Source organism: Crinia signifera, chromosome 19, assembly GCF_055691185.1.
Source record: "Crinia signifera chromosome 19, ASM5569118v1, whole genome shotgun sequence".
Classification (NCBI taxonomy): Eukaryota; Metazoa; Chordata; class Amphibia; order Anura; family Myobatrachidae; genus Crinia; species Crinia signifera.
In genome coordinates, this window is record NC_139226.1 from 69,078,812 (window position 1) to 69,092,041 (window position 13,230).

General features: G+C 42.9%; 1 protein-coding gene across 10 annotated transcripts in view; it reads left to right on the plus strand.

Moving 5' to 3' along the window:
* Positions 1-13,230, plus strand: part of FOXJ3 (forkhead box J3) — a 425,779-nt gene that overhangs the window by 233,098 nt on the left and 179,451 nt on the right. For all 10 annotated transcript variants that reach the window (XR_014463957.1, XM_083162745.1, XM_083162744.1 and 7 more), the window contains one exon: positions 8,163-8,246. Coding sequence is in view for 9 of the 10 variants with exons in the window: in XM_083162745.1 (XP_083018871.1) it covers positions 8,163-8,246 (84 nt within the window). In the remaining variant the exon portion in view is untranslated. The remainder of the gene's footprint in view (positions 1-8,162; positions 8,247-13,230) is intronic.

Here is a 13,230-nt window from a genome sequence, read left to right on the forward strand (position 1 = left end):
AAAAATCACTCCTTCCCTTCTGAGTCCTGCCATGCACCCAACTGGTATTTTTTGGTCACATGTGAGGCATTGCCGTACTCGGGAGAAATTGGGGCACAGATTTTGGGGTGATTTTTCTCCTTCATACCTTCTGAAAATGAAAAATTTTGAGCCAGAACTGCATTTTTGTGTAAAAAAATGTAATTTTTCATTTTCACTGCCCACTTGTATCAAAATTGGTGAAACCCCTGGGGGTTTGAAATGTACACTATACCCCTAGATGAATTCCCTGAGGGGTGTAGTTTTCAAAATGGGGTGACTTGTGGGGGGGTTCCACTGTATTGGTGCTTGGGGGGTCTTGCTAATGCGACATAGCACCCACCAAAATTCCACCAGAATCTGAGCTGCAAAATCCAAAAATCACTCCTTCCCTTTTGAGTCCTGCCATGCACCCAACTGGTATTTTTTGGTCACATGTGAGGCATTGCTGTACTCGGGAGAAATTGGGGCACAGATTTTGGGGTGCTTTTTCTCCTTCATACCTTCTGAAAATGACAAATTTGGAGCCAGAACTGCATTTTTGTGTAAAAAAAATAATTTTTCATTTTCACTGCCCAGTTGTACCACAATTGGTGAAACCCCTGCGGGTTTGAAATGTACACTATACCCCTAGCTGAATTCCCTGAGGGGTGTAGTTTGCAAAATGGGGTCACTTGTGGGGGGGTTCCTAACTTTTAGCATGTTATGGTGCCTAGAAACCTACATGGTGCCTAAAAAATAATCTCATAAAAAGGAGGCTCCAAAATCAAGTAGGTGCTCCTTCTATTATGAAGCCTGTGGTTTGGTCACCGTGCACACTAGGGCCACATATAGGATATTTATGAAAACAAAAGAATTGGGGGAATCAATTTTTAGTCACATTTCTCTAGTAAAATGTACTGTGTTCCTTAGAAAAATGTATTAAAATTGCAAATCTGCAAAAAAAAAGAAATTTTGAAATTTCACCTACACTTTGTTTTAATTCCTGTGAAACACCTAAAGGGTTAACAAACTTCCAAAATGCTGTTTTGAATACTGTGAGGGGTGCAGTTTTTGAAATGGCATCATTTATGGGGGTGTCTCACATACAAGTCCCTCAAAGTCACATCAGAACTGAACTGGTCCCTAAAAAAATCAGTGTTTGAAATTTTCTTGAAAATTTGAGAATTTGCTATTCATATTGTAAGCCTCCTAGTGTCCCAAAAAATTAAAAGGAAGTTGAAATAATGATGTCAACATAAAGTAGACATATGGTCTATGTTAGTTATTCACTATTTTGAGTGGTAAGATTATTTGTCTCACAAGCAGAAAATTTAACATTTTGCAAATCGCTAAATTTTCCATTTTTTCACGATATTTTGGTATTTTTCACAAAAAAACACAGACTGTATCGACGAAAATTTACCACTAACTTGAAGTACAATGTGTCACGAAAAAACAATCTCAAAATCACTGGGATAAGTAAAAGCAAAAAAAAGTTATCCCCACTTAAGTGAGACATGTCAGAATTGAAAAAAAGGGCTCTGTCAGGAAGGCAAAAACAGGCTCTGTCAGGAAGGGGTTAAAAAGACACCAGTGTGAACAGTCAGAAGAAGATGACTCGGACCTGGATCTAAGTGTTGATTTTTTAGAATAGGTACACGGAGAAAGAAAACAACCAGATACGAAAGCCACCCAATACCACAAATATAGAAGACGAGGAAAAAGAGGAGGAAACAAATCCAAGAAAAAACCCACAAGCAATGCTCCCATCATAGATCAAAAAATTACAATATTCAATCTCAGTAATAGAATACTTACAGAGACTCAAACTTCTACAAAAAGGATTAATTGATTTGCACCTGAAAGTCGAGTTAAAAAATTTGATTTATATATGGACGTGCAGAAATACATAAGAAAATTATGCATAAAAAAGTTTTTTACAAATAACCAAAGCACATCCATTACAGAAAATTCAGAATACACACATACTAACTACAAACCAACCTCCACCTTCAACCCAGCCTATGTAAAAGGACCTCATATCAACACCTTTCAAAAATTAATAGAAAAAGAAATAGACATTATACCATAGAAACATAACCACAATCTTTCAAGAGAAGAAAAATCAGCTCTGAAAGAATTAAGAAAAGATAAAAATCTAGTAATCAAACCCACCGATAAATGTGGAGGTGTCGTCCTTATGACGCTAGAAATGTACAAAACAGAAGCCAGTAACCTTATTTCAGATACAGAGACCTACAAGGTATTAAACCAAGATCCAACAAAATCTTTTATGAAAGAACTCCTGGAACACCTAGAAGAAGGTCTAGAGATGGACATCTTAACCCAAATAGAATTCGAGTATATTTTCCAAAAATACCAACATTTTATTTTTTGCCAAAAGTGCACAAAAGCACCACAAATCCCCCAGGAAGGCCAATAATCTCGGGCATAAATTCTATCAGTTTAAACCTTTCCTCATATACAGATTTATTTTTACAAGAATTGGTAACTCAACAATAAAAAGCTACCTAAACAACCAGTATTCTACAAGTTCTTGACCAAATTGAATGGAAAGAAGAATATATTATGTGTACAGCCGATGTCAAATCTCTCTCTACACCTGTATTGATCATGAGAGAGGATGTGAACACACACAACACTACCTCTCCACAAATTCAACACTTACTGTAAGAATGCCCAGATCAATTTCATTATGGAAAATATAAACTTCCTTCTTACACGAAATTATTTTTGGCATGACGGAACATTCTACCTGCAAAAGCGAGGAACAGCCATGGGGCCACTAGCCCCAAGCTATGCAAACCTTTTCTTAGCAAAATGGGAAGACTATTACATCTGGTCCCCGAACACACACAGCAATCATCTTGTAAAATGGTATTGTTACATAGAGGATGTGTTCTTTCTATCGCAGGGAACAGAAGAACAACTCCAAGAATTCATCACTTATATCAATGCTAACCAACTAAACCTAGAATTCACCACGACCCACAGCAAAAAACAAGTTATCTACCTAGATCTAGAAATCTTCATTTAAGACTACCTTCTGAAGACATGAACCCATATTAAAGAGGTGAGTGGCAATAACATCCTGCCCTCAACAAGTAACCACCATAACAAATGGATCTCAAACATCCCGGTAGGACAATTTCGAAGAGTGAAGAGAAACTGCACAGATGACCACGTATTTCAAGCCCAAAGCAAAAAAATGATTTCTTCACACAATACACCAGCAATTTCAAAATTAGAGAAAACATCATGCAAAAACATTGGCAAGTGCTCAAACTAGATGAAACTGTTATCAATACTACCAACCAAAACAAAAATCATTTATCGCAAAGCAAAAAATATCAAACTTGTCACTAGCTTTATAAAAATCTATACAGATCCGAACACTGTCTTAAGTAAAGGTTTTTTCAGCTGTCTAAACTTCAAGGCATGTAAAAATAACAAAGAATCCACGAAACCAATAACAGAGTTTAAATCAAATCAAACTGGCAAAAACTTTAAAAATTCAAGAACACCTCTCATGTAACACAGAAGGAGTAATTTATTTACTAGAATGCCATTGTGGACTCCAATATATTGGCCAAACAAAATGAAAAGTCAAAATCAGGTTCGTGGAACATATTTACAACATTATAAAAGGATTGACAACCCAGTGTCTCCAATAATTTTTTTGAGAAACACAACAAAATTCCAGCTGGTTTAAAATGTATAGTAATACAGAAGATACGTGAAAACTGGCGAGGAGGCGATTTTGTAAAAGAGCTAATAAAAGCCAAAACAAAATGTACAGTATTTACAACATGAAAACCTTAGAGCCATTAGCTCTGAACATAGAAATTCAACTTAACGCCTTTTTAGAAGTGGTACCTGTTTATTTTTATCAAATTTTCTTTCTTTTAAACTTTTATATTGGAAGCCATGAACATGCTATTGACAGAACATGTGCTTCCCACCCTTATAGTCAATTTCCGGAACAGGACTTCCGTTTTTACTAATAAAGTTTTCCCTATAAATATCCGCACTAGTGGAACATTCAAACATCCTTGAAAAAGTGCGAATGACGCACGAAACGCGTTGAGAAACCAAGATCACCCGACAGGTGGTCGCAGCACAACTTCAGGCCATTTCCGGTCCTCTCGGCGAAGACGGAGCATCGGCGATGCGGCTGGCACGTGCAAGCATGGTTCAGCCAGTCTGCGCTTGGAAGCCCTCACAGCTAATAAACAAATGTAAACAAAAGACCGTTTTCCTGTGCCCAACAATCAATGTCTGTAGGCTGCTGTGAGAAGACACCTGGAGCCTTCACTATAAAACTCCAAACAAATTCAAATCGACATTCAAAAGAGTTGTGATCTCAAATAGCGCCACCAGATGTTATCATTTACCAAAATAAACGTGCACATTTATTTTGGTGAATGATGACATATTCTGGCGCTATTTGAGATCACAACTCTTTTGCATGTAGATTTGAATAAACAAGAAGGTCCGAAGTCGGCCCCAAGCTGCTCATACCACAGCACAGACTTCAGGGTAAGATAGGGACAGCAACACCGGACTGATCGCCATTTATAAAAAACAACTCTTTCACTAAAAGAGTGTAAACATTGGTATTAACCAATTACGCACTTATTATACACCATCCCATTTGAAAATGCCATACTGTAAGGAATAGGACTAGTGAATAGACGACCTACAAATATCCAACCAAATACAATTATAAGTATAGGGAAATTATCTTTGATAACATACTCAAGCCCCCCATAAACCCGCGACTCGGGACATTGATGGTAATGTAGTATCAAATCGGGCCTCCCCGTATATGGAGCACCACACAACCGTCATGGACAACTACCGATGTCTGCCCCCTATAGGACATCAAATGTGATATAGCAGTAAGAGGTCCCCCACTGTCTCTGTAGCTCTTGGGTGATTGACAAGTGTTTCATGTTATTTGATTTACTTTATTTACTCTTATCCATATATGTATTTTTATTAATTTATGTTTTGCATGTATGTAATCTGTTCGTACATGATTGTCTTGTTTTGTCTTTTTGCATATGAAAAAATTAAAATAAATTGGTATTAACCATTTCTTATTTCCACAGGTACCACTACATATTATTTTATACCCCTTAGGTAAACATAGTGTTTTTATCCATTTCATTACAGCCAATCTTAGAGCTCTGATATATACATATATATATTTTCCTTTTAAACCACATTAGTTAAATCTATAGCGCTCCTCCCCCAACCTTCCATGAACTAAAACTACTGGAGCTGCTTTAACAACTAAGTGCGGGACCAATAAAAAACTTATTCAGCCTCTTTGCCACTGTCAACTTTCTCCTTTGCCCACCACCACCACCTCCTCTCCCCTCCTCAATGTCTGCTCTTGACTTATTTCACATCTAAGATTGACTCCATACATCAAGACATTGTATCCCACCAGAATGCCAGCAATTAGCCACCTCCTATCCCCTACTACCCCTCCCCTTCCCTCTCACCAACTCCCCCCCATCACCTTCTCCCCACTTGACCCTATCCCCTCCCACCACCTCCGCTACCTCTCTCCTTTTGCCTGTTTCCATCTTGCCCACCTTTTCAATTACTCTCATCTGGCACTGTCCCCTCTGCCTTCAAGCACTTTTTCAAACTTAACATGTCCAAGACTGAGATGATCATTTTCCCACCCTCCCTCAACATCCCACAATCTCATAATCTATAGATGGCACGACTATCACCTCTAGCCCCCAAGTACTCTGTCTTGGAGTAATCCTTGACTCCTCCCTCTCCTTCAAACCACATATTCAGTGCCTCTCACAACCCTGCCATTTTCATCTCAAACATATTTCCAGAATTAGACCTTTTCTCGCTCAGGATGCCACTAAGACCATTATCCACTCACTGATCATATCCAGGCTGGAATATCCGCAATCTCCTCTTAACTGGTTTCCCTGACAAATGCCTGTCTCCACTCCAGTCTATCCTCAATGCTGTAGCCCGGCTCATCTTCCTCACCAAACGCACTACTTCCACCTCCCCCTTCTACAAGCCCTACACTGGCTTCCCTTTACTTTCAGAATTCAATTCAAACTTCTCACACTCACTTACAAAGCCCTCATCCACTCCTCTCCCACTAACATCTCTGACCTTATATCCCTTTACCCCCAATTGTCCTCTTCACTCTGCTAATGCCTGTTGGCTCTCCTGCCAACTTATTACCTCCTCCGACTCCTACCTCTAAGATTTTTCACGTGATGCTCCCTTACTCTGGCCCCCTCCTCTAGAATGTAAGCTCTCACGAGCAGGGACCTCTTACCTCATGTGCTTATCCTTTCTTAATTTAATGTCTTCCACCTAGATATGTTTTTATGTTGCAGTAATCGGCTGATCTTCCTATAATCATTTACCCTGTACTTGTCCTGTGTTATCTTTAACTGTAAGTCACTGTTTTCCTGTAATTGGGTGCTGCGGAACCCTTGCGGCACCATATAAATAAAGGATAATAATAATGCTGTGATTGAATGTGACTGTATCTAGCTATCCATGGTGGCCTTTTCCTCTGGGCTGAGCTGTTGCAGATGATGCACATCATCTCCAGTCCTTTTGGAGAAAGTGCGCGAAATAAATTAAACTTACTTACACTGCAGTTGGGGAACTTGACCAAGGGGATGACATCAGCAAAAGTGTTAACAATTCCCCCACCTATATCATTTCCCAGCATTTCATTAGTTGGGAGGCCACCCATGAAGGCAAACAACTCACAACTCTTTGCTAGCTCGAGTCTAGATAGACCCCTCCAATGGGCACACCTCCCATGGACAACTCTCACTCTACTCCTCTGCTATGGTCACTTTGGCAGTGTGATCCTGCAGTCCTGTAACAGTGTCAATATGGTGGGAGCTCACTATGGTGAATGAAACACCAGAGTCTTGGGACTTCTTCCTGCTTTACACCACTTGGAATGGCTGCAGGTCTCACCAGATATTTTGTAGGTGCCATCTGGCCATGTGGATGGCTATCTCTGCAGAGTCTGCCTTTTGCTTGCCATGCTTCATCAGACTGCTGGAGTGAGTACAGTCTCTTTTGTTTGGGTGCTCCTCCATGGATTAAACAAACAAGCTGGTCTCCAGCACTTAGATTTTGGGTGCTTAGAGTGTGAGACCATTTATCCTCTTATGTCTGCTTTTCCCCAAACCATAAAACTACTTCTTGGCTGGTTGGGGCTCTGGTGTTCTCTGTTTACTTACGACACTACTGGTTGGTTGCTGGCCAAAATAAACTGTTTTGGAAGATGCTTGTTAGTGTTGTGACATCAAGGAGGAGAAAGACAAATTACAAGAGGTGATCAAGGAAAACGTCCAGTGTGGAGAGAACAAAAACAGAGGTTACTGTTGGTATTGTAATACTGTATGGGAGATAAAAGGAACTGATAAGTTCACTCTGGGAAGTGGTGTACAGGGATGAGAATAGAGTGTGATGGAGAAAGCCTGTAGAGGTAGGGAAAGGAGAAGTGGAGGAGAGCTTCACATGAGTGCAGAATTCCGAAAAGGAGCATATGGATATGTAGCGTTTGGAACTACAGATACCGAGAAATGGAGCCTGACGGAATGGAGGGTTTGCAGGAGATAAAAATATTTAACGGTTCAATGCTGTTGTGGGGTTGAAGAGTACGAAAGAGTGTGTGTTGTGTGTCTGTGGTGGTAGGTAATAATTGTGATCTCAACTGTGACATGTACTGATGGGATCAAACAATCCTCAGTACCCCACAGAGTTCATTTTTTCCAGGTCACTTGGCAGGTTCACAGGTGTATTAAATATTCAGACACATTTGAAAAGATTAACAGGTGAAGCTAATTATTTCACTTTTTGATTCTGTGAGGAGACTTGCAAAACATGCACTGTGTGGGATACTGAGGACTGAGTTTGAGAACCTGTGTTCTAGTTAAGCAATATGCAAGCACCTTATAAATAACTTAAAATAACATTAGAGCTGCATCTGTAATAAACTATAGTACTACAATGTATTTTGAGTAATGAAGTACAGTACTGTTTTAAATGAAAAATAAATGTTTTATCCTTTTCTTTCATTCTCCATGATTAATTATTTTAATAATTTTGTATTTGTCAAGGGTTCCTATTGGGCAATAGACACAAATCCAAAAGAGGATGCGTTACCAGCTCGGCCAAAGAAGAGGCCTCGATCAGGAGAGCGGGTATGTAGTTTCCTGTCCATGTTGTAAGAAATTATAGCTAAAAGACTTTTATTTTTTGTTGTTGTTTGTCTCTCTACTGTCCAATGGGATACTGGGTTGAATTCTATGGGGATAGAGATCCTCCGCAGGAGAGACAGGCACAAAACTTTCAGTGTGGGTGCACTGGCTCCTCCCCTCTATCTCCCTCCATTAGTCAGTTAATTCTCACAGCACACCCAAACCAACACAAAATAAGAACTCAAAACTTCTGAGTTGACCAATAATTGTTGAAAAAAGGTCCTATAGGACAACAAGGCAACCAGCCCTAACATTGTAAGGAACAGTGTCTTACAGCAGGAATGCCACACAGTGGCGGGCTCTCAGTATCCCGTATGGACTATGAGAAAAGGATTTACCTGTAGGTACCCAAAATCCTATTTTCTCTACCGTCCAATGGGATACTGGGTTCAATACTATGGGGAGGTCCTAAAGCTACCAGAACGGGCGGGAATGTGCAGAGTCTGCTGTAAAATCGCTTGTCTGAACTGGGAATCCTCCCTGGCCAGAGTGTAAAATCTGTAAAATCTCACAAATGTGTGATGACCTGACCAAGTTTCAGCTCTGCAAAGCTGCAGGGCCGAGACTCCCCGGGCAGCCACCCAAGAAGTCCCTACGGATCTGGTTGAATGGGCTTTCAACGATGGTGGAAGAGATAAACCAGCCTTTGCATATGCCTGTTGAATCGTACATCGAATCCAACGTGCAATGGTCCGTGTAGAAACAGTAGAGCCCTTCTTATGTGCATCGTAAAGCACAAAGAGACTATCCGTCTTACGGATTCTGGCTGTGTGCTTAACTTACACCCTTAGAGTGTGAACCACATCCAAGGAAGATATATCCGGATGTGCCGCGCTGGAAGGAACAACAATTGGTTGATTGAGGTAGAATGCTGACACAACCTTTGGCAGGAAGTGTGGCCTAGTCCTGTGCTCCGCCCGATGAAACACCAAGTAAGGGCTCCTACACAACAATGCGCCAAGTTCAGACACCAGCCTGGCTGAAGCCAAGGCCAGCAGAACAACAGTCTTCCAAGTAAGATGTTTCAACTCAGATTCTTCCAAAGGAACAAACCAAGAGGACTTCAGAAAGGTTAGAACCACGTCCAAGTCCCAAGGAGCAGTAGGCAGTACAAAAGGGGGCTGAATCCGCAGGACCCCTTGTAAAAAGGTTTGAACCTCCGGCAAGGCCGCCAGTTTCTTTTGAGAAAACACAGACAGACCCGAGATTTGGACCTAACCTAAGGAATCCAATCGAAGTCCCAGCTCCAACCAGCCTGAAGAAATCTTAACAGATTGTTCAGATGGAATACTGCTGGTGGTAAGGCATTCTTTTCACACCAGGCCACGTATTTTCGCCATATTACATGGTAGTGTGAAGAAGTAACTGGCTTCCTGGCTTTAGTCATGGTGGCAACAACTAAGGGATGTAGGTCCTTATGCCCTAAGATCTGCTGCTCAACCTCCCGGCCTTTAAACGTAGCCCCTGTAAGTCCTGATAGACGAATGGCCCCTGGAGATGTAGGTCTTTTCTTAGAGGTAGACGCCACGGGTCTTCCACTTGCATGGCCTGAATGTCCCCGTACCAGGCCCGTCGAGGCCAGTCTGGATGCCGAATCCGTTTCAGCACCCGCGCCAGTAATGGGAGCGGTGGGAACAGGTACACTAGCCGGAAATCCCACGACCAAGTCAGGGCATCCACCGCTACTGCCCCTGGATATCTGGTCCGTGCACAGTACCTGTTCACCTTGTGATTCAGCCGCGAGGCATAGTAAACTGCCCTTAACTCCAGTTTGTTGATGTGCAACCTGGATTGCAATGGAGACCATCGACCTTGGAGACTGACTGCCTGCATCACAGCTCCCCAACCTCTCAGACTGGCGTCCGTGGTTAACAGAATCCAGTCCTGGATCTGGAAACACCAACCCGCCAATAGATTGGGCAAAACTAGCCACCACTGTAGAGAGAGTTTGGTCCATGCTGCCAGGCAAATCTTCCTGTGCATCTGCAGGGGAGACCCCGACCACTTCGTCAGAATATCCAGCTGGAATATTCTGGAATGGAATCGGCCAAACTGGATAGCTTCGAACGAACCCACCATTTTGCCCAACAACCTGAGGCAGAGATGAACTTGAACCAGAGGGTTCATTAGGACCTCTCTCACCAGCTGCTGTAGAGAGCCATGGCTTTTTCCAAAAGGCAGGAAAACCTTTAGTTCCATTGTGTACAGAATCATGCCCAGGAACACCCTTCTTTGGGTCGGGACAAGGACTTTGGAATATTCAAAATCCATTTGTGGTCTCTTAGAAGCTGCATGGTCAGATTGAGGGCACTCCTCAAGGCCTCTTCTGAACCTGCCTTAAGCAGCAGGTTGTCCAGGAAAGGTATCACATTTACCCTTTGAAGCCTGAGGAGTGACATAATTTCCGCCATTACCTTCGTAAAGACACACAGGGCCGTAGACAGCCCGAAGGGTAGCGCCCGAAACTGGTAATGTTCGTTTCTCAACGCAAATCTTAGGAAGATTTGATGTGGGGGCAAATTTGGGATGTGCAAATAAGCGTCCTTCACATCGATGGAGGCTAGGATCTCCCCTTGTTCCAGACTGGCAATCACCGAAGACTCCATTCTGAATTTGAACACCTGAAGAAAGGGGTTCAGTGATTTCAGATTCAGAATGGGCCTTACTGAACCATCCGGCTTTGGTACCAGGAACAGGTTGGAATAGTATCCCTGACCTTATTCCTGGCATGGAACCGGTATAATTACCCGGGACTGAAGGACCTTGTGAATAGCACCCTGAAGGAGAATCCGATCCTCCATGGCGGCTGGAAGGGCCGACCTGAAATATCTTCGGGAGGGGGCTTGGCGAACTCCAGCCTGTGGCCTATCGAAATAAGACTCCTGGCCCAGGAATCTAGGCACGAGGCATCCCACATGTGGCTGAAGTGCGACAGTCTTGCTCCCACCTCGAGAATTTCTCGTGGTGGGTGGGCGGACCCCTTCATGCAGCAGGCTTGGAGGAAGTTGCAGCATTTGTACGGTCCTGGTGACCTGAGGGGTTAGGCTTCCTAAACTTGCCTCTTGTGCCTCTGTTGGCACAGGAGACACCCCTGGCCTTGGGGCGAAACTTAGACCCATGAAAGGACTGCTGGGAAGGGCTTGTGAAAGTGCATTTTACAACAGTGGATGCTGACGGGAGGAAAGTGGATTTACCGGTCATCCAGCTCACTTCCAAAGAACTGCTCACCTGTGAAAGGAATACTTTCCACACTCTTCTTAGAATCCACATCAGCAACCCACTGACGAAACCACAGTGCCCGCCGGGCTGACACAGCCATGGCCGAATTGCTCACGTTTACTGCACCCAATTCTTTCTGTGCCTCACAAAGAACCCTGGATGTGTCCTGAATGTGACGCAGATTGTCCCCTATCTGAGCCACGGACATGTCCCCCAACAAACCCTCCTGGATTTGTGTGGACCAAGTATAAATGGCATTAGCCATCCAACTACTGGCCAGTACAGGGCGTTGGGAAGCCCCGCTAGCCGTGTACATGGACTTGAGCGTACAGTAGCTTCGTCGCCTATCTGCACCGTCCTTGAGAGTGGATACACCCGGGACAGGCAGCAGTACCTTCTTTGAAAGGCGGAAACTGAGGAGTCCACCACAGGTGGCTCCTCCCACTTCTTTCTGCCTGCCGGATCAAAAGGGTATGCATTAGCAAACCGCTTAGAGAGCTGAAATCTCTTTTCAGGGTTCTGTCAGGCACTTTTAAATGCATTCTCCAACTCCACTTGCTCAGGGAAACACACTGGCTGTCTTTTCTGGGTCATTAAGAAAGGATCCCCTTCAGTGGGTTCCTCCAAAGGAAGTTCTAAAACTTCCCTAATGGCTCTGAATAAGGGCTCAGACCCATGTGCAGGAGCCTGTTCCTGATCCCCCTTCATCAAAGATTTCGTCATCATCCTCAGTATCAGGGGCCATTGCCGCAGCAGGCCTCTTTTGAGGCTGTGCAGGAGGAGGGGTGAGGCTATCAACCCTTGCAGACAAAATGGCCAGTTCCCTCTGCACCCTCTGTGTCTGCTGAGTGTTTGTGGACAGCTGGGAAACAACAGAGTCCAGCAGTGTCTTAATGCTGCTGGCCCAAGCAGGCCCTTGACTATCTGCCTGCGACCCCACAACAAGTTGTGGGGGTACAAACAGGAAAAAGAAATAAGTCCCTAGGTGCAAACGCCTTTCTTCAGCCGGATCCACAAATGCATGGTCACCACTCAACCCTTCGGAAAACTTTCGAACAAAGAAAGAAAATAATGACAGCGCCTGGACTGCTGCAGCCTATAAAACACCTAAAGATTCCTGAATCTTAACCATACAACCAATACAAAAATGGTGTTCTAAATGGCGCTGCGGTCCCCTCTTATTTGGATGATGGGGTCTTATCACCAATGGGATATATTTCAATCCACAATTCTTCCGTCCAGTCGTTCTTAAAGGAATGTAAGACTGGAACAAAAAGAGGGCGGGTGAACAATCGCACTGGCAGTGTTTATAAGGTAACCCCTTGTTTCAATCAATATTCAAAATGTAACCTTTAATTGTTTATTTTAAGATTTGCGACATATAAAAACAATTGCCAAGGAGGCAAAGAGGAAGAAACAAAGTGTTTTTAAAAAAGGGGATATAGATCCTCTCAAATTGAACCCCAATGTCCTGTTCCCAGTGTAATTGCTAGATTAGATGCGTGTTGCTGTATATCTTACAGTGTGTACCCACTCATGAAATGAACAAATCTGTTACAATTTTCACTTCATTAAGTTACTTTTGTTTAATATTAGTTTATAACACAGATTGCTCCCAAGGACTGTGCAGATAAATTAGGACAGCAAAGTAAATATGTCTGTTTGGTCCTTTTAAACATCAAAAAAAGGGTTGCCGCCTAGTATCTGC